The 23,840-nt window shown below is 31.2% G+C and overlaps 1 protein-coding gene across 2 annotated transcripts; it reads right to left on the bottom strand.

The window, feature by feature from the left end:
• Positions 1-662: 662 nt before the first annotated feature.
• LOC139496162 (mitochondrial coenzyme A transporter SLC25A42-like) lies at positions 663-23,710 on the bottom strand. Of its 2 annotated transcripts, none has more exons than XM_071284628.1 (8): positions 23,570-23,710; positions 21,158-21,364; positions 19,670-19,778; positions 18,763-18,949; positions 7,841-7,957; positions 7,532-7,683; positions 6,948-7,070; positions 663-5,833 (listed from the first exon to the last, which is right to left on the bottom strand). In XM_071284628.1, the coding sequence occupies exons 2-8, from the start codon at positions 21,293-21,295 to the stop codon at positions 5,625-5,627; spliced, it is 1,035 nt and encodes a 344-aa protein (XP_071140729.1). In that variant the 5' UTR covers positions 21,296-21,364; positions 23,570-23,710; the 3' UTR covers positions 663-5,624. The 2 variants fall into 2 exon arrangements, with proteins under 2 accessions (XP_071140729.1, XP_071140730.1); XM_071284629.1 differs by having other exon boundaries at positions 21,158-21,305; positions 23,570-23,704.
• Positions 23,711-23,840: the final 130 nt, after the last annotated feature.

The raw sequence follows: 23,840 nt of genomic DNA, 5'->3' as shown, positions 1-23,840 counted from the left end.
TCATTTGTATAAAATTGAGAATGGTAATTGGGAATGTATCAGAGAGACAACAACCCAACAAGAAACAACAAACAGCCAAAGACCAACAATAGGTCTTCAATACAGCGAGAAAATCCTCACTTTTTACTTATATGTAACTTTTTTTTCATGTTTATTGATTTCTTTATTTGATTTCGCAATTTTCAATTTATTTGATATATTTAAAAAAAATTAATCAAGGAAGATCAAAGTTTTTCACATTTGTGTTGATTTATATTTGCATTATTTTCCACGTGCAAGCCATGAAAAATAAATTGCTTGCCAAAATTAGTTGGTTTACAGTTGATCAAACTTTTCACTTCAAATTATAAAATGAACCTTTGCTCATTGTAGAAGGTCACAAAGTGACTTATAGTTGTTAATTTCTGTGCCATTTGGTCTCTTGTGGAGATATGTCTCATTGGCAATCATACCACATCTTCTTATTTGTATTTGTATAAACCACAAACTCATCAAAACTAAAACTACATTAACCAAATATGAGACAGACAGACATATGGACACAGCTACTAATGAAGGGGAGGAGTACAAGTTACTTTTCATGGAACCTATGACACACTTGATGATATTTGTTTTCTTGATCTCTTCTTGAACTGGTACCAATATTAACACTACAAGAGGTATTTCTTTAATATATTTATTTATCACAGTGTGAAAAACATAAAAATTTGAATTATTAATCAACAAATATTCACTAACAATTCTTACACAAAACACAGGCTTTCCATTATAAAAATGTTATGAATAATTTAGTGTGGTTATTTTAACCAGAAAATTTTACAATTTAAATTGTCCAAAAAATTGACAGAACTGTTGAGGACTAGTGATTTTTTTTTATTGAAAATGTTATTGAAAATCTACTTAATAATCTTGAGGTATTGTTACAAAATGAAATAATGCATTGATAAGCAGCTGAGTAGCTCGTAAAGTTTAATGCTTCACTTAGCCATTTTTCAATAATGAATTGTCACTCTAAGATAGGCCTGTAAATAGGCAAATAAATAAGGTAGTGGAGATTGTTCCCCATCAGTTATTATTTCAATTTATGTATTATAACAATAAATAATTATCTTTTTAAAATACTGTGGATTCATTAATATTCATTGGATACCAATTTTCGTGGATTTCATAGATACAAGAAGAACCACGAATTTCAATGGTCAACGAATTACAAATTTTCTTAAGGAATGTATGCTGACTTTGCCAAAATCACAAAATTAAATATCTACTAATATGCAAGTTTTCCTCAATTCACGAAAATTGGTACCCACGAAAATAAATCAATCCACAGAAGAGTTATGCAAATATAGACTCATTTCTCAAAATCAGCAAATCCTTACAAAACATATTACAAAATCAAAAATTCTTGTACCTATTTTCTCATGCACTGAACAAAATATTTCAAGTCCTATAAAATGTAATTACACATATAAAAATTTCAAAGCAGCACACCACACAATACACGTATCTATCATGTCTATATAATTAATTCAAATAACAATCTGGTCCTATTTCTGCTCACACCTATTTATTAACTCAGAGTTTTTTTGCATTAAAGAAGAACCCTCTCTGCTTGACTCACTGCCAGAGTGAAACTATCATTCAAAACATCCATAACTTCATAACTAACTTTCACAGGAATTATAATTGAAAAAAAATCAGTCGGACTGTACTATAGTCTATACCTACATTTTTTAAATAAGATATATTTTTATTCAAATTAAATTTTATAATTCTTTTTTTGAATTATGAAATATCCATTATCTGACAGATTTATACTATAAATATATTTTAGTGTTTTCCCTAGTAAATTATAATATCCATTATCTGACAGAGTTATACTATAAATATATTTTAGTGTTTTCCCTAGTAAATTATAATATCAATTAACTGACAGAGTTATACTATAAATATATTTTAGTGTTTTCCCTAGTAAATTATAATATATAAATTATAAAATCTGTCACTTGCTGAACATCCAGTGGTCAACAGTTCACACATTTTTAGGAGCAACTTTTTGTTTATAATATATGTTATAATGATTAATGCCAGTCTTTTGTCACATTATGTATATTATTGCCATAGCATGTTCTATATGTTTTTGCAAATAAAATATTCATTCATTCATTCAATAAGTTGTACCTCTGCTTTATGGTAATAATTATACAAAGAATTGGTTGAATATGCATGATGTTTTCTGTGTGGAAAACAGCAAAAACCTGGTTTTAACGGATTTACATGAACAATTATGGATTTCCCTTGAAGTTTTTTTTTAAAATGAAATGAAGATAAATGTTGAATTAGAAATACAAAAATCTGTGTAACTTTATGTTGTATTTTATTTATAATTACACCTTATGTAAGAATCCTGGGTTTTGATTGGTTGATAGCCAGTGTATTTTTCACCAGTTTACTGTTATCAAATGAATATCGTTCATTTTTAAACGCCGCCCGGGTATATGCAAAAAGAGTACGCCCTTTTTACCCTCTCTGCCGTGGTATTTGCCAAAAAATACTCTATCCGACTGGACGCTTGTAATGTCACAATCATCAAAGTGTTTTTGAACATTAACATGAAAAAGACCCCTCCTTAACATGATACATCTGTTCAGAACACAACTATCTGAAAAGAGCTAAAGCAAAAATTAAAAGCATTGGGAATAAAAACAATGAATCTGATTAAATACAGATCATGTGCCCATGCTACACCAGCAAGAACCTGACAACGCTCTGTTCTACCTCTACTCTAAAGATCTTTTGTAATCCCTCTGATTTCATTTTAATGATACCGTCTCAGAAAGTTCATAGGCAGATTTATCATTGGCTGATGTAATAACTAACAATTCAGACAGTAGAAAAGAGTGTTGTCACAGGCGCGGATCCAGAGGGGGGTTCCGGGGGTTGGAACCCCCCCTTTTTTTGGACGATCAATGCATTTGAATGGGGACATGTAATTGGACCCCCCCCCCTTTGTCCTGGGTTAGGAACCCCCCTTTTTAAAATGGCTGGATCCGTCCCTGTGTCAGATACTTGTAACAAAGAGTGGACGCAGGAACTATATTTTAATCAAATTGGTATGAAAACTAAAGACAATTAATGAGATCTAAAGAAAATGATACATGTACATGATGTCAAGTCATATGATATCTTGGTTTTTTTCCATTATAATAATGTTTAATTTTTCCAGAAATGTTACTTCTTATTTAAGTTATTTGGTAGGTAGAAAATTTAAATGTGATGGTTTAGTTATAGACCCCTAAAATATTTTATTTTTTCTCAGGAGTATGAAGAGATTTAACTTCAAAATTCTTAATGTGCAGGTTTCAGAAGGTTGAACCTTGAAAAATATATGAAAAAATAATTACTTTGCAATTGTCATCTGTGTTATTTTTGAATATTTGCTTTCAGATGTATTGTTATTATCCATAACCATACAGATATGATATTAACCGTTGAAATTCAATATTTTACATACTAAAAATAGCATTTAGGCCTTAACTCCTTAAACATCTTAATGGTAAGGGACAATATAAAGTTCTGAAAATGTTATGACCTAATTCTAAGTGAGCATAATACCTAAAGTAATGGTTAGCTTTATCAAAAGGAAGACAAGAAACAAAAATAATGATCATTTTGCACAAAAAACAAGACTCATTATCAGTAAATATTGAGGTAAAAATCATTACATCCACCAAAAAAATGCTTCAAATAAACTACTGTACAACAGAAAGACAACTATACATACAAGTTTTGACTTTCGGAGCTTAAATACTGATAAATGCATCAAAAACAAACACAGGTTATTTGAGAACACAATTTCTGCAGATATTCATAAAAATAGATGAATGCATTTAAGTATCTAATTTGAACTGTTTTTAAGTAATAAGATTTACACAATAAGGGTTGAATAACTTGATAATTACAAGAACTACATTATGCAATGAAATGATGAGTCAACAAGATTTATGTTGCTACATTTTTTTTCTAGAACTGGTTTAAATTCTATTTATAGATCTACAAAAATTGAGAAAGGAAATTGGGAATGTGACAAAGTGAGAACAACCCGTTCAAAGAGCAGAAAACAGGTGAAGGTCACCATTGGGTCTTCACCACAGCTTAAAACAACTATTAAGTGTTGAGACAAAAAAATGTGTTTGAACAGCTCTGGAAAAGGTTCAAATTACAAAAAGTAAATATTTGTTTAACATGTAGAAGTATGGGTGTAATAAGTTTTAGTACCTTGGTTTACACCTACCCACAAATTGTCTACTATCTAGCAATATAACAATGCAGACTTACAGTCAAACATAAATTTTAAAGTCAAAAGATCATATCAGTCTGTGAGAAAAAAATACTTGTGCAAATTAAGTTAAGGTGGTACATAACCTTACAGGGAGATAACTCTGTAAAAATCTGCTGAACATTTTAACCACATTCTATTGTTAATTTGAGGAACTATAAAAGCTTCTCAATTATCATAATTTGAGTTTGTTACTCTGCTATATATCCAAAGAATTTTTTCTGATAAAGTGTGTGGTTGAAGTTTTTTGAAATTTTTCATTTTGTCAAAGGGTCAAAGTAAATATTTTTTAAAAATTTTATGAAAATTAAACAAGCTTGGTACCACCTCGATTTCATAGCTTTTACTATTGTTCTATAACTGTGATTGTCAAATAACTAAACTTTCATACACCCTGCCGTCTAACCAAAGGATGCTTGTCCTTAAATTTTGATTATGAAAACAGAGAAAAAAAAATAATTGTGCATTGTTTATAAAGTGAGGTATATCAAGTGCATTATCTAAACTACTGTCGATCATTATTGTGCAATGGCTACTACTTTAATAAATAATTTAAGGGTTTCATTTAAAAATCAAGGGATATAACTCTTTTTAAAGAGTCAACAGAAAATTATACATGTAATAACATTGTCAAATTAAATCATCAAAATATCATGAAAAATTAAGGGAAAATGTACTAAGGGAAGACAAATCAGAAAAAGTAAGCTCTGTTTACATGTGTTTACAATAATGCCTTTTTTATTTATATTTTTGACAGTTCAAACAAAAAATTATTTGTGTTTAGGATTTCTCTACACACTCTAGAGCTCTGCCCTGATGATTTTATAAGAATATTCATACCTTAACAAAACTGAAGGTTTTTGAACTTCATATTAATTGTTCAACAATATATGAAAGACTATAGTTATCAAACCATATTTATCATCCTTGTTTGTTCATTAGTATATAGATTACAAATAATACTTATGCTAAAATGATATGTATATTTTTCTGGTTCTTAACATTATCAATAATTCCCTTTTCTTCCCAAAATAAATCTCAACATAAGGACCCTATATATAATTCTTTGTGGAGAAACCCTCGATACACTATATTTTGCTTTTAAATGTAACTCAAGACAAAGAATATGTCAATTTAAATCCATCATTAGCAATGATTAGGGCAAGCAAATAATCAAAAAATAATAAGAGATGGTTCACTGTTTACACCGTCAATTCTGTTCTGGTTAAGTCAAGCGGAAAGGAACCATTTCAGCAGTCATATATTATCTAAAATATTTATCAAATTATTCTTCATCTATGTGGAAAATTGTTTGTGCTCGTAGCCATTGCAATGTAATATCAAATGTTGTAAAGCTAACTCCCACAGCTATAGGTCCTTTGATCCAGTTCATACTAAGTCCTTTATATAATCCCCTTATAATTCCCTCTTCTCTGTAGGTACTGGTGGCTGTTACCCAAATACCAGTGTAGTCGTTGACATGACCCGTACAACCTAAAACAGTAAAGTGTAGCAATTAACCATCAGAGTTAAAAATGTTAAAGTTTAATCAATAATTTAGTCTTATAAACATGATTTTTTATTAGTTGTTATTGACAATTTTCTAGCGGTCAGTAATTGTGAGTACTTTTAGCTCTATTTCTTTTGTCTTTGGGATGTACAAGTACCCGGCCATGTCCACTCTGTGTTTTTATTAGATGTATTTCTATTTGCATCAATCTGATGAGTCAAGCCTTTTCAACTGGTTTGTATTGTTTGTTCTTATGTTGTACCTTTAATTACACCACTGCCCCCTGGTTAGAGGGAGGGTTGGGATCCTGCTAACATGTTTAATCACACAAAATTGTGTATGTGCCTGTAATTCAGTGGTCGTTGTTTGTTGCAGTTACATATATGTTTTTTGTTTGTTATCTTGTAAATACAATTGGCAATTAAACTTGTTCTTGCTTAAATTGCTTCACATTTGTCGTTTTACAAATCAATAAAATCTCTCAAAATAGTTCTGAGTCTTTTAAATTAACATGAGCTCCGCCCCTTTCCTCTATATAGCAGACATACATTGAATCTGATTCAAGACAAACCCTATGTTAGCTGGAAAAGATATCACCACTCTTTCAAAGCATGCAAGACTTCTATAGAGGACAAAGCACTGAGTGACAGAAGGATTGATAGACAGAATTTCTTTCAAGGAAGGGGGTATAACTACAAATAACTTTAACAAATAATTTGCAAGTCAAGAAATTGACAATTATAGTGAATGCCTACTCGCAATACCATTTTCTGTGTTCAGTGGAACGTGAAATTGGGGTTAAATCTCTTATTTGGCATTAATATAATAGAAGGATCATATCATATCATAGGGAACATGTGTACTAAGTTTCAAACTGATTTGAAGTCAATTCTACATTGACCAAAAACTGAAGCAGGACAGACAGACAGACAGAGGAACAGATGCATAGACCTGAAAACATAATGCCTCTAGATAGGGCATAAAAATCAAATTCAAGAAATAAAATTTTTTATTACTATACAATATACATGATATACTACAGGATATTTTAATTGATAAATACTCATTTGTAAAGATCTAAGAAGGTGTATTACATACCAGCTGTTTGCATCCGTCGTCTAACAATATCTAATGGATAAGATAGGGATTGTGAAGCAAACCCAGCTACAGCACCCATACACCATCTCTCAAAAGGCTTGGGCTCTTCTCCTTTAGCATATTCTAATAAAAAATATGTCATATAATACATTCAAATTCAGTCATATTCATCAAATTTGACTTTTCAAAGACTAAGCTATTTTCTCAAAAAATAAAAATTTTAAATATTTATTGAAGAAATGAATGCTTCTTTTTGTAATTTTATTGGGGTGTAAAAGTAATGATCAAAGCACATTTTGTTTAGAGCGTGGAAGCATTGTTATGTTTATAAGGCCATGAAATAAAAGTTTTATCAATGTTTTCTTTAATGTTCCTGTCCACATTTTTTTGGAAGCACGTGAATGATTCATTTCATTTTGATATGAGGGTTAAATGATGTGTATTGTTGCTAGCCAATTAAACTAGAAGATTCTCATGAATCATACATGTAATGTTATAATTTTGTTTTGTTATGTTTAAAAACTTTTTTTTCCATTTCTGAATAAAACAGACCTTTTTATTATAACATTGAATAATAAAATTACCTGCATGGCTTTTCTTCAGTGTTTCATATGTGAAGAAACTAGTCCCTGAGTACATAGTTGATCCTAGAACTGTTGGCAGATAGCCTCGCCATAATGTCCGAAATCCTTCCTGACGATATGTCTTCATTATCACTTGAAATAAATTAGAATACCTACAAATATAAAACCTTTAGTAAGTATATGTTAATTCATCTATTAATTCATGTAATACTAAATAAGATTAACAGGACTTGGACTTTGTAATTGAAAAAAATAAAGTTGATTGACTTTGTACTAATACTAATATAAATCTCTCTTAGCTTTACTTACAGATTTTTTTCTGTGACAGCCATCCTTGCCCTGACTAGATCCAGAGGATATGTTAAAGATGTGGATGTTATACCAGCTAATGATCCAGCTAAAAACCTCAAATGTGGGGGTAAATGCCTGTAATACATAAACAAATTAAAATTTTAAAATCCAACTTCAATCTTTAGAGCTAAATTAGGATTCAAAATTGATGTTTTTTTTCTATTTTAGTCCTTCATTATATATACACATATTTTTTGACATTACAATTGTAAACAAAATAGGGTGAGTCTGTTGGCCATTTTCATATAATATTGGACTTCTAATTTGTATATTCTGTAGACTCTCAAACATTTAACTTGTATCCTGATTAAATCCTTTTCCCTCTGGACCTGTGATAAGTGATTAAGTGATTGTTTTAAGAAGACATAATATATCAAACACTATGAAATGTATGTGCAAACTTTCATCAAGAGGAATTTTCAATATTAAGAATATCTACCAAGATTTTGCATTTGAAAGATGGCATAAATTAGATTTTTCTACAAAAATTACAAAGAAAGCACATGAAAGTACAATATAAATATATATATACTCAAATGAGAGGTGTCATTTATATACACTCACATGGTAGTTAATACTTTTGTCAACACTTGCATACACATGATCTTTATTTGTGGAAAATTGACAAAACTCATTTTTTTTGTTTACATATCATAGTTTTACTGGATGTTCATATACATTTATGTCATATGATTATCATATTAATATAATCAAAGAACATGATTGCTCTGAGGGATACGATTGCCATTGTTTTCATTGATACATGTATTAGTATTATTTTCAAAAATAATTCAAATGCATCAGTCAGGGGCGCTACTTAAACAAGTAACTTTTTTTAGTTACTTATATCATGTATATAGGTAATTTTTGTTTTTAAAAAATATAAAATTACTCAATAGAGTTATTTTTAATTTCAATAGAAGCAGGGACTAACTAAATGTAGTTTTCATGAATTTTTACATCATGTTCTTTCATAAATTTAAGAATTTGTAAGATTTGAGAGGAGAATAGACATAAAGGGTTACTTTAATCAAAGCGCGAAAGCGCTGTAAAGGCAGTTAATTACAGGTTGTGTGTATTTCTAGTCCAGTTATATCATTATCTTCCATAGAACAGAGGTGGTTTGTAGAATTTAAGATTTAGAGTTCTTTTGTACCTAGTTCACCTATATGTATAGTCTACTGTTTACAGTATATTTTCTGTGCCTCGCCATGAAATGCATTTTTAGCCATGGCCTTGTCAGTTTGCTTTAAATTTATGAGTTTGACTGTCCCTTATGTTTTCGTCCCTCTTCTTTAGACATATAAGAACTTTTCCTTTTCAATATAAATATACTATTTTTAATTATTGATTGTATACGCATGTTCTATGACTCCCATAAAAAGAAGTTCACAAAGATTGACTAGTCTCTGTACTGTGTGTATAGCAAGAACATCAAGTAACATAATGGTAAATGAACATAGTAACACATCAACTTTTTTGATGACCATACCTGCCAACTGTCAGTATTTGCAGAGTATTTCCCCCATCGAGCTCGAGGCTCCCAAATGGAAATTTTGTAAGAGCAATTTTGTCGACTAATTTAAAGAAAACAATTAATTCAACAATGGCAATGAGCTTGTTTATGCACGAAGAAGCCAAAAACCACATTAGAATATATTTGAAGGGAATCCATGACAAATCGCCCCATTAGCAAAAAGCCCCACTTTTTCACTAACTCGCCCCACTTTAAAAAAAAACTGCCCCAACCTGGATAACCAAATCGCCCTACTTGTGAAATGTGTTATATCCCTTAATATTACTCCTGCCAACTTGCCCCAACTTATACAAAACGATAATATCTAGATAAATATATTATTAACCAGGAAGAATTTACTAATGCCACCTCGCCCCACTCATGTAAAAAGATGTTATCCCGTTGTATATAAGTTAAATTCCGTTAATATTACTCCTGCTAACTGGTCCCACCTAATGGAAATCAGTGAAATCTAGATAAATATATTATTAACCATGATGAATTTAGTAATGCCAAATAAAGGCAACAGTAGTATACCGCTGTTCAAAACTCATAAATCCAGGGACAAAAAACAAAATCGGGATAACAAACTAAAACTGAGGGAAACGCATTAAATATAAGAGGAGAACAACGACATAACACCGAAACGTAACACACACAGAAACGGACCAAGCATCAGACCAAACACCACGAGAATAACAAATATAACATGAAAACCAAATACATGAATTAGGGATAGACAAGTACCGTGCCACGTCTGATCTCAATATCTCAAAAATAAGAGAAAACACAAACGACTCAACGTTAAAATGCAACACACACAGAAACGAACAATAATATAACAATGGCCATCTTCCTGACTTGGTACAGGACACTTTTAAAGGGAATAAAAGTGGTGGGTTGAACCTGGTTTTGTGGCATGCCAAACCTCGCACTTTAATGGCAAAGTTAAATATAACATTGAAATGACACCATATTACAGGACTACAATACAAATAAATAGGAGAACATATTAGACAAAGAAAAACATGATTAATAGATAACAAAAAGCGTCAGGTTTAAAATTCAATACGCCAAAAACGCGCCTTGTCCACACAGGACTTACAAGTGACGCCCAGATATAAAAGATCGAAAGAGAAAAAAGTACAAAGTTGTACAGCACTGGAGAAAAAAAGTTGAAAAGGTTTCGCCAAATACGGCATTGTTTTTATGCCCGGGATAAGAACATTCTTATTATATAGAACAATTCATGCTATTGCAAACAGTAAACTTTATCAAATGAATATGAAAGAGATATACATAAAGAAACTGAAGTATTAACTAATTACAGAAAACTAAACCCAAATACATAACACCCAGATATAAAATATCGAAAGTGAAAAAGGCACAAAGCCGCACAGCACCGAAGACCAAAAGCTCAAAAGGTCTTGCCACTCTCCCCACTTATGGAAAAAGATGTTATCCCGTTGAATATAAGTTAAATTCCTTATATTGCATTATGATACAATTAACAGGTTTCTTATAATTGTTATGCAAATAACTAAGCTTCAAAACTTAGTTATTCTTCAACAATACATTTTTTTTTTAGAATTATAATTTCAGTATATCAATAATAGTAATTAAATAAATTTTCGGTTTGTTTGTATTCTGTGTAGATTAGTTTTCATTAAAGTGGTGCGAGTTTTTATTTTTAATTATATATATATATATTAATCTAAATATTACCGTTTTTTTATAAGTAGGGCGGGTTGGCAGGAGTAATATTTAACATGATTTAACCAATTTCACATGTGGGGCGATTTGATAAATCAGTTTGTGGCGGTTTTTTTGAAAAGTGGGCGATTAGCCAGTGGGGCGACTTGTCCTGCTTCCATTTGAAGGCCCCCTTGAAGGTTTTGTATGACTATATGAACCATCTTTCACGTAAAACCCCCATGTGCATTTTGAAAAGTTGGCAGATATGTTTCTAACTCCAGGCAAAATCTACCGGTATGAATGAAAAAGAAGTTTTCAATTAAGGCTCTGTGGCCATAACAGCTGTCTCATTAGCATTTTAACCACTTCCCATATTTGCAATTAAAACAATAGAAGAAAATTATTCAACGCACAAACAAAACTTACTTGTAAATATGAAATTCTCTTTACGGTATGAGTTTTTCTCATTGTTTGAGATTGTACAGTAGTACCTGTAACTGCTTATAGATAAAGGCAGATGTGGTGTGAGTGCCAATGAGACAACTCTCCATCCAAATAACAATTTAAAAAAGTAAACCATTATAGGTTAAAGTACGGCCTTCAACACGGAGCCTTGGCTCACACATACCTATTTCTTATTCACTTTTGCTTGATAAACACACTAAATATCATGTATATACATTGTACCACATCTCCTTATTTTTATATGCATTCCAATAACATGAACAATTGTAATTCAATTCTATATACCAAAGCAAAATGAACTGCACCACTTTCATTCACTAGTATGCATCTTTTGGCAAAATACAAGTTCTTAAATGACACAAGATAAAGATATATTTATTGATAAAAAAAAAAAAATTTAGTAAACAACTCTTTAACAGGTATAAAAAAAAAAAGCACAGCTGTGTCATAACTTGTGAAATCTGTGCTGAAAACATAGACATTGATGGTATTTGAGTAATTCCATATGTGAAGCTCAACATTAGCTCGTCAGTTGGTGGTGGACAGTTATAGTTCCTTTCTGCAGGCTAGGATGAATGACTTTTCAGGAAAACCAATTTCACAAATCAAAACTTTCCTCTAGATTTCTCCTACAATATTCATCCAGTTTAGTTCTTTTGGTTTAATTGGACACCGTCCTGATTTTTAATTTTGCAAACCATTCAGTCTCTTGCTTGCAAATGGTGCATGAAAATAGGATTGGTATGGCAGTAGACAAGTCTCTTTAAAGTGGGTTTGTGCCCTGAAAAAAAGTTTTATAAATTAAGTTTTTTTTAAACTTGTGCAACACACATACCTAAATAACTATAACATAGAAGAGAGCATCATTCGTGTCAATGTTTTGTTCCTGTTTACATTGTCATTGATATTTTTTCAGAAAGCCTGAGGCATAGCTCATGAATTCCTGTCATTACATCCTAAATTAACATAATTACTGCTAGAATAATTATCAGTATGATATTTATACGTACACTATCATTGTACAGCCCAAGTCTTCAGTATATATCATTGTTGCATTCATTCACTCCTGTGTTCAGTCTTTCAAAAATATTTAAACATCAACAAATAAGGAAAAGAAAACACTAGAAAAGATACGTACATACAACCCGTGTTTAAGTGTATTTGAAAGAGAAATATATCTGGTTAAACGATGTATAAAGGAGGAAAAAATTGCAGATATTGCATTACGATGCTTTCTACCTAATAGCACATGGATATGTTTACATATTTAGACTTGACCCTGTATGACCCGTACCTTGTAGGTCACCGCCGTCGTTTAAACACTAGACTACAGTCGTGTATAAGACAATAAAATGCTTAAGCCTGTACTATTTGTGTGAAGTAAATGTGTTTTTTCTGTACATTTAAATTGTTTTACCTGATAGCAAGGACGTATATCTATCCGTTTCCTTCTCAATTCACTTTGTCAATTTCTTCGAGCTCCTTCAAAACATACGTATTACTGCGCCCGGAAGTGAAAAAATATTAGAAATCCTCGTAAAATAATGCTATTTTCAATTTTGTGGTATCCATTTTGTTATATTTATTATATATAGATAAAAAAAGTTACGATTAATTATGAATTTGCATATCATTATACGGAACGTTTATGGACTATTTTTCCATAGCTGTAAGTCGGTCATTATGTGAGTTCGTGGTCAAGTGGTTAAGACCGATGGCTACAGTGCTGAAGGTCCCGAGTTCGATTCTCACTCGGGGTGCTAAAAATATCAGCACATCAGAAGGGTAATTTTCACCCTCTCACACACATCTCTGGTACCCAGACCGGAGTTTAAACTAGAATGGGTACTTTGGGGGCCTCGGTTGGTCAAAGGTGTCCCCTGCTTTGACCTGGAGATCAATCTTCTGATATCTCTCTGGTTTGTCTGTTTCCACCGAGTGGCCCGGTGGTTCCCTCCGAGTTCTTCGGCTTCCTCCACCATAATAACAGATTTCCCTGTGTCTCCTAACACTCCCTCTGTGTTGGGTTGGGGATTGTCCTGGTGGTGGGTTGTATATAAGTTAGTGACACATCTCCATTAATCCTGATAGGGAGTGTACATGGATTCCACTGTACCCTCGCAGCAATCGAGGGGTGCTCCGTTCACGGAGGGATCTTCGTACATACATACATACATACATACATATGGCGGGAAATCATGTACACATACACACGTAGATTGGCTGGTACCTGATCGTAATGTTACACATCAGATATATCAAATAGCTAATACCCGGAACGTAGTACCGGGAACCAGGATAATACGTAGACAACATACATAACTAATACCGAAATTGAAAACGCTTTACGGTTTCTCGTTTATAAACTGAATTCCGCTTTGAATTATAGAAGATGCAATATTAATCATGTTCAGTCGACTTTTCATTGTTATATCAACGTCTGAACTAAGGAAAAAATCTTTAGATCTCAGATAACACTCGAAATTCACCCGACCTCTTTCCACACGGAATACAAATAATGATAGTTTGTAGTCAGGTTGACTGCTTATAATGCAAAATACACATTAATAACAAGTTCTATAAAACGAACAATACACACTGATCGTTTCTTTAGTCCCCAATGTAAATGAAAGAAACAAAAACCATATCATACCATAAAAAGAAGAGGAGAAATTCGAACATTTCCGGATCTTTTTCTGGCCAAAAGACCCCCTGCATAGATTGCGTATGAAAAGATTAACCTCATGACTTGAAAGTCAGGCCTTAAAGCACTGCCTTTAAAAATAATGATAAAAATGTTACTTGAATAAGTTATTTTGTACATCTTTGAAAGAATTAGTAATAACACTTGTTTAAGGAACATATGTAATTGTTTTGGGTTACAAACTATAAATAACTTCAAGCCTTAATTCATAAGTTTCTATCTATTTATATCTGTCTACCTTCAAGATTTTGAAGGAAAACTATATTTTAATAGTCCCAAGAGACCAACCTTTGATCATGAAGTGTCGATATCAAATATAAGTGCGTCAGAAAAGCAATTAGTGTTTCAGAAGGATTAGATTTTATATTCCATGGGAAAAATAACCAGAATGACTGTAAAAATTTGTTAAAACTAGTAAAGTTTGAATAATTGGTCACCTATAAAAATTATATTTAGAAAAGTAACTTATATAAGTAATCTTTAAAATAGCCTTGTTTTCAACATTACTTATATAGGTAATTTTAAAAGTTACTTGTTTAAGTAATGCCCCTGACTGTGCATGTGTTAAATGCTCGGTAAAATGTAATTTACATAATCTGAATAGTTATTCAACTTTAAAAATAGCCAATCCTCGATACAAGTATATGAACAATGTACTTATTGTGTTTTATTTTTATACTATCAATTCCAAAGTTTACTTTCCACAGCAGTCACTGAGAGTGAGAGAAGGTATTTCACTTTGTACCTTATCACCTATTTCCCTACTTGAATTCTAGGAGGAACCCCATTTCTAACTCTTTAAATATTTAATTTCCTTTGGATCAATGGGCATGACTCCTTTCCCTACACATTTCTATATTTAAATTGCAATTGCATTTAATATAATATGACTTCTATCGACAGACCGAGTTAATTTTTCTAAAAGTATTGTCGTATTTTGATTCAGAATTGACAAAAGTATAAGGGAGACAACTGTAAGCGATAATATGGAAGACTCCACTTCGTCTGAAGGGGTGTTCTAGTTACACCTTAACGTTATGGACTACATTTATTTTAATTTAAATGATGCATATATATATATATATGATTTCAAATTATGCAACAAAAATAATCCTCAATAGCAGACAGACATAGAAAGGATCTCGTGAGTTTCAAATTAATCAATGGAGTGGGGAATCCAGAGCAACCATTTAATCTGAACCCCTTGAAGTCAAGAAAACTATATGCATGCGCATAATTATCTAAACAAACCCTTGACTTGTGATTTGTAGCAAGGACGTATATTAAATGTTAATTAAACGACCTCCATTTCTTTATGGAAGTACAATATCAAATATCAGTTTCATAACGGTGACATATAAGAAAACTCCACTTCAGTTCTTACATGACAGAAAAAGATAATTGATTTATCGATCGAAATTCAGAGAACTCTCGCATGTTATCAAAACTGGGGAATTCCCTATGACGTGTTTCTAAATTTATAAAAACACTTAATATAAATACTGCTTAATTCTGATTTTCCCTGTTGTTAAAAACACACATACAGTACTGTTCAAAAATATCGATTCGATAACTTTTTTCTCCGATTTCCGTGTTTCTCGGAATCACACCGAGTACCGCGGATTTCACTCCTAAAATCCTCCAAAGATTCTCTCCCAACACCGCGTGGCTGTTAATTGGTTTATTGCCCATCGGATATACTTCAAATCAACGACGCGTGACAACATAATTGGATTACCCAGATAATTTACCTTTGAACATTTAATCGATCTTGGTTGCACAGGTGTGCTTTTAAAATCACGGTATTATAAATTGAACAAATGTTTTCCTTTCTTTGACAGATAAAGATGTGACAATATCATTTAGAATAAGATAAATATTATCTTTTATATTTGTGTCTCATGCCGTTATCTTTAAAATAGAACGTACATACGAAAAAGTATGAAGAAAATTGTTATTTAGTGTTTCTATTACAGTCCGGTCAGGTCATACATTGTGTTCTTTCAGCAAGGACGATTTTGCCACAATTAGTTTCTTTTATAACTTATTCAATAAGCAATATCAGCGCATTAATTGTTCATTATTAAAAAATCAACTGGCTAATAAAATCATGTTTTTTTTCGGTAACCCGATTCATCGGATCATCAAGTAAACTTAATTTATTGAGCAATGTAAAATATGATGTTTCACCACCTCGGTACATTTATACAGACTTGAATAATTCAAATTACGAACAGAAACTGTTAAATGACAACTCTGTTGACAAAGGAAATAATTTCAAGTGATATTGATAGTGCTCGTCATTTTCGCATTTTACGGAACGGTTTTCAAATTGACGAAAGTATTTATATCAATTTCGTCATTTGAATTTGGAAAGTGAAAAATATGTTCACATTAATTATATTATAAATGTACTATAATTCTACCGGTGTTTGACAAGTTTATGACGCTCAATCATTTTACGTTTACAAAAGATGTTAAAAGTTGTGATGATAAGTAATCCGCTTATCGCTATCCGATAGGTCACTAATCCTTTAATTATTGATAAAATTTACCAAACCTCATAATTGCCCATCATAATATTCTATTCCAGTTAAATCAGTCATCATTTTATTTTCAAAATTTCCCAACCGCCTACAATTGGCATTTCTTTATCGTATTATCATGATTATTGTCATTTGAATACAATCAGTCACCCCGGACAATTTCCATCATAATTTCAATTAATACATCACCAACTGTAAATCTATATTATTGACCATGGACATATAACTAATGTACTTTCTTTTTTGAAAGATAAAACATTAAAATTCAAATAGTTAAAAATGTGTTCACGTTTATTCGGATAAGAATTATATTTTCCCGATAAATCAATTGTAAAAGGACCTTCTGGAGCCTCAATACGATTGCACAAAAATGTCGTTCTGCAACTTTAGAAACCTTGAATGGACTTTCCCACGGTCGGCCAGAAAGGTCACCTGAGTTTACTAGTACGCGATATTTTTTCCCGCCCTTTAAAAAACTCGTGCTGTGGATAACATTGATGTTAACTATTTTTAGCATTTAACATTGTTAAGTAAGTCAAGTTCAAGTTCAACCCAAACTGTTGATAACTGAGATGTGTATCGTGGAATTGTCTTCGCACGGCAAATAATTGTTTTTAAAATCTTTTGTTGAAAATACACAAATTTACATTCATTGTGCGAAAGTTAATATTAAACAAAGACGAATTAATGCAGCTGGAAGTATTCCTGTTGTAACGGAAATGTATTATTATTCTGCTGTACTGCCAACAAATCGTAAAACGAAAATGCCGTAATTGTTAAGCATAACGAATGGTGAATAATATTTACCTTTTTACTTGAATATACAAAACTTTCAAACACGTAATTTTATTTAACTGCTCAGATTAATTTAGCGAAAGTTTCCGGTTATTTTTACACAAGTATGCTCATTTCGTAAATAATATATTAATTTACTGGTGAAGACATCGAGGTCAAAATTAAGTAGTTTTCATTTTTTATAAAACTTAAATACAATTGAAAGAATTAACAACAACATTTTGCTTTTAAATCTTTTATTCATTCCAGCAATTAGATAATCGTAAAAAGAAAATGCCGTAGATTTACACAATTAATACGGGGCAATCATTTTGTCTAATGAATGGTGAATAAATTTTCCTTTTTACTTGCATATATAAAACTTTTAGACTTATAATTTTTAAATAAAGATTTTAACTTTGAAGTAGAATATTTTGTTTTTCACATATTCCGCTATATTTTATAATCGGGTTTTTTTTTTAAAGCAAGTACATTAAGGTTAAGATATTTTTAGATGGGCTAACAAAAAATACGAAAATATTTTGACTTTAGTTTTTATTACCACAAATGAAATTTAATTAGTATAAAAGACATTTAAAATTATACACCTGTTTGACACTTAAACTGGTACAGTAGACCGGAAATATAACTCTTTATTACTTCAACCTTTACCTGTCAGGTAATCCATTTACCCATTCAGTCTTGTGCCGGTATAGATCAAAGTAGGATAAGGGCAATTAATTCCTCGGTGTAGAGAGTGAGCTCGTTATCACAATAAACATTTACCTGATTTTGGGAGAGATTACTCCCAAATTCCTCCCAACATTTTGGGAGGAATATCGGAGTTTGTCGGAGTGGCTCCGACATTTTCCTCGGTGTAGGGTGTGGGAGAGTTGGTACTCTTGAACTGTACTGTATAAGTCAAGGGAAATATTGAAACATGAAGATTGTGAGAAGAACATTATAGGACAGTTGTTTAAATTCAATCCTTTTGTTTGTTTTTACCATTTTAAGCAAGACAATCTTAAGAATCTGAGATGTTCCTTCATGTTTAGAATAAAACGGTTGACGTGATGGCATGGTCCTGAGTCAATGGTAAAAGTCTACAGATTGCTTGAAAGGAATCGTATCCAAAAAACTAAATAAATGCTTAATGAAACAAGAAACTCATGAAACTTACTTTTTCCGTCTATTTCTATTTAGCATTCGTTTATACTGTTCATGGGCTGTGTATTGTATTGCAGCATACGGAACAATTCTCAACATTGTGGCAGAATTGCCTCTCCATAGAAATATAAAACCTTCATGTTTTACTGTATGGAAAATAAACTTAAATGCTGATTTAAAAGAAAATCGTCTGTTTGATACTGAAAGTAAAAAAAAAAAGTTCATACATTTGTCATACAAAAGTTTAAAAAAACTATTCAACACAATAACATGAATAAGCTAGCATAATTCACTGTTAAATGAATGTTCCAAGTACTGAAACAAAATTTATGAAAAAGGTGGAATGGCCAGATAGACTGTAAATAAAACTCTAAACAAGAGACATTTCCCATAACTATATTATTATAGGAAGCTTTTCACATGATATGATTCAATGAAAATTTTAAACAGAGCCTCTCTAGTGGAGCAGAAACTGTCAGCCATTAAAGAGCACCTAATACCGTACTAATCTTTTGAGGTTTGCACATGTATGTATTACTCATTCTGAAGTTGTTTGTGTATTGTGTTTTTGGTCAGTCAACCTTAGGTTTTTTTTATGATTTGACCAGTGTAGTATTGTTGTTCCACCACTTTTATTTAGACAAGGTGAACTACAAAAATGAACTATATATCAAAATTTTTCAAACTTGAAATTGTAACCTTTTCAATTGCGAGTTGAGGCGAGACGAAATATATCAATTTGGGGTTCACATATTTATATATCACAAAAAATCTCTGTGTTTAACTGTTCGACTTGATCATTGAACTTACTAGATTTGGCATCTGCAATAGTCTGCCATCTGCCATAGTCTGGCATCCTCTGCCGGATCTACTTATGACAGTCTAAAATTCTGCTCTAGAATTTAATTTGATTAACTTACCCTGGAAATTTATTTTTGTTCTGTCTAACGGGGCTATTACAGTTTTGGCTACAGCACCTGCTACTGCTCCCGCCACCAAAGATGTGATGATCTTGTTATGGTTAGGGACCTATAATGATATATATTAATGTTATAAGTTTATCCTTTTACTCAGTCTTCCCTCATCACATCAAAATTTTGATGTGTGAAACTACTGTTAACTCAGATAAGCATTTATTTTGCTGACATTGCAATAATTAATCTCCTATTTTACACAAAATTTGCATAATATAAATGCACACACACATTTCTGAAAGTAGTTTTCAGTTTGTCCTCTGAAGATCAACCTGAATATTTATTTGTGTACTATTGACTATATTTGTACTGTTGTTTGTCTGCTGGCCTTTTTCTTTTTTAGTCCTTTGTGTTGTCGGTTTATTTTCTAATTATTGGTTTGAATGTTTTTTTGGTACATGTACAATGTACATGTTACGTTTCACACCTCTTGTACTGGCATATCTCTATCTGGTAATTTTAAGTTGTTCACACATGCTTGTAAAATTGTACCTTATAGTTATATTTATGTCAGGGGACTTACTGAAATAAGTGATTTTTAAATCACTTATTTGAGTAGCAAATTCGAGGTTTTGTCACAAATCAGGATTTTGTAGTTTTTTCAAAATTTTAAACATATAAGTTTAAAAAACATCTTTTAATTAGTAAAATTAAAAAATATGAACTTTTTGCTTCTTTTAAGTAGCAAGGTTTATGCCTTTGATGCTATCATTTACCTGAAAATTCTATTTTAGTTGAAAAAATGCTATAATAATGGCTTTACATAATGAACTGATACTTTCTTAAAAGATTTTTCACAGCAGTGGGAGTACATGTATTTTTCCTGTGAAGTTCAAGGTTTCATCTTTCAGATTATGTAATAAAATTCTACTGTTCACCATAAAAATTTCACTGTTCGGGGGTGTTGAATTTAATGGGGGTTATTAAAAGAATGATACCTAAAGAAGTGATTTTTGGGAAGGAAATTGAGGTCTGATACTTAAACAAGTGATTTTTATGTCATTATCCTAGATTCAGTACAAGGTCATCACCTGAAATGACCTGGTCATCCTAGACAACACAGATGTTGGTTCTGATAAGTTTAGAAACATAATTAGTCCCTGGATCATTAGTATTCTATATTTAAAGCTACACTAATATTAAATCACTTCTTCTAGTGATTAATTTGTACTACTTAAATAGGTGATTATTAAAGAAAGACAACTCTAACTTCCAACCTTTATGGAAATAATGTTACTTGAATCAGTGATTTAGAAAATCACTTGTTTAAGTAAGTCCCCTGACTGTTTATGTATGTTCTCTATAATTATCAGATTATGTAATTGTAGTTTTATGAGAAGTAAAGTATTCGTATTTTATATATTCGGTAATTTTTAAGTTGAAGTAATAGGAGCGCTCAATCTTTTCCTGTTTGCCTCGGGCTCTATCACTTACCTTAGAATTAAGTTTATGCTCCTCAACATGGAAATGTTCATCTCCATTTTTACCCGTCTTTGTCAGAGGAGAAGGGAGTGATATATCAGTAGTGTTCAGCACATCTACAGCAGATGTTTCTTTCAAATTTACACCCATTCAGCTACATCTGTTTAACATACACAATCAAATGGTAAATAAATAACATTTACAACCATTCAGCTACATCTGAAAAATACAATATAAATAATATTTATACCCATTCAGCTACATCTGAAAAATACAATATAAATAATATTTATACCCATTCAGCTACATCTGAAAAATACAATATAAATAATATTTATACCCATTCAGCTACATCTGAAAAATACAATATAAATGATATTTATACCCATTCAGCTACATCTGAAAAATACAATATAAATAATATTTATACCCTTTCAGCTACATCTGAAAAATACAATATAAATAATATTTATACCCATTCAGCTACATCTGAAAAATACAATAAAATTACCCATTCAGCTACATCTGAAAAATACAATATAAATGATATTTATACCCATTCAGCTACATCTGAAAAATACAATATAAATAATATTTATACCCATTCAGCTACATCTGAAAAATGCAAAACTAAATCTCACAATTAACAAGTATTTTTCCGACATGTTTTTGTGTGTGAAAGAGTCATGGATTGTTATTGACACATCAATATCTGCCAGCATTAATTATAAAACTATAAATATGAGGACTCTACATGTTCAGGTCTTCATTTGGAACTGACATGTTCAGATTATTTCATTTGAGTTTAATAGTTGAAAGGATAAATGATTGGGTTTTCCGTGTCAGCCTTGTAACAAAATGGTAAAATAATATATCTTCTCAAATTCACATTGAAGGGATATTGTGTTGTAGTTGTACTTTCAATTTTAGGGGGCACAAGGCTACATAAATATTTAGCATAAACATGATAATTAAACATTCAGCAACTTCAGGGGAATTTTTATTTTTGAATTTCATAAAACAATTGAGATATTAATCATATCTATATTTTCTTGAATAGTACCATGTACAAAATGATCATGATGTAGGTCATTTGTAGGTCACAAATTTTATTGTTAGATTTAGTTTCAAATTGTGGTAAGTTGATATTTTCTTTATCTAATGCAATGTAATTTGCAATTGGACATGTTGCAGATTAAATTAAAATACTTGTTCAATAAATAGCTCACATTTTTCTTCATATGCAATTTTGTCTATTTTTTTTGGTAATAAGGCCACAATTAAAAATATTTTGGTTTGCCCAATCTCTACCCAAGGTTGAGACAGTGGGTAGGTAGGTAGGCGTTTTCTTTTTTTTTTTCAAAAAAAGAAATTGAAGCATCAGGTGTTTATTAGTCTTCATGCCTATCTGATTAAAAAAAAACTTCTTCAAATCAGAAGAAATCAGAAAATTTGAGTAGGCAGCTTTTTTTCTGGGCATGCTGGGTAGGTAGGGCTAATGGGCAAACAAACCTATTCTTTTTTATGGCCTAATAATATTTTGGAGTGGGGGGATATTATATGATTCATTGTTTGACTTCATTATTTTTCATCACGCAGATATCTATATTGTACAATCTAGTTTGCAAGTTCAAAAATTAGGACATTGCTCATGTTGCATGTATCTCTGCAATTTCTAAAGCATTTTTGCTGGAATTTTATTTTTCTTCATTGAATTGTAAATAGTCCTTGTCCATACAATAGATACATACACATGATACATTGTTTATATCACCCAGATGTCATAATTCATTTTTTATCATCATGATCATTATTGTTTTACTAATTATTTATAAAATCTTATCAGGTTAATTTTTGTTCAGGTTGGTTTGTGATTTTAAAGAAGAAAATGCAGCTCTTTGAATATCTCTGACAATATAACTGCTTATATGTATAAAAGTTAAAGGGTTATTTTAGCACATATTAAAAAAATTATTTCACATTTTTCATGCTTAACTTGAAGCTTATTAATCTTGTTAATCACTGTTTTAATTTAAAAAAAAAAGCAATGTGTAACCTATTCTTTACATTGTTTGGTCAAAGTAAATTAGGGCATGCTATTCCCTATGTATGCATGTAAAAAAAAACCTTTATGACCCTCATTAGGGAAAACTGTTGCATGTACATAGACCAACATTTTACAAGCACATGTGGGTCAAAGTCCATTTGCTTCATATAAGTCTCTGCAACATAGATTACATCCTGAATCAAGCATGCAAAAAATTGATTTCATTATGCGAATTAAGATTATGCCTTATAAATAAAGAGGGGTCATCTGAAGTCTTCATGAATGTCAACATCATCAACAATATCCGTAAAGCAATGTTTACCTCTTTTTATGGAAGACGTTTTCATTATAAAACTAAATAAACGTATATTGTTTACCTATATAGTTCTGTGTTTACATCAAAAGCAATATATTTGGGATATTTAATGCTTATGCAACTAGCAGATCCTTTTACATTTTGATTGTTGCTATTCTCAGTAATTTGTAGCAGACAGTTACAATTACCTCCCTTTGAAAGAAAACAAAAACGAGATGCAAATTTTTTTTTTTACGATATAGTATTTATTTGAAATGTTTGATTTCAGTAGAAGTTGATTTAAAAATAATAAAAGTATTTGGTAATGAAAATATTAAACATATCTTCAAAAC

This window comes from Mytilus edulis, chromosome 11 (genome assembly GCF_963676685.1).
Source record: "Mytilus edulis chromosome 11, xbMytEdul2.2, whole genome shotgun sequence".
In the NCBI taxonomy this organism is placed as follows: domain Eukaryota; kingdom Metazoa; phylum Mollusca; class Bivalvia; order Mytilida; family Mytilidae; genus Mytilus; species Mytilus edulis.
This window is presented reverse-complemented; position numbering and strand designations above follow the sequence as displayed.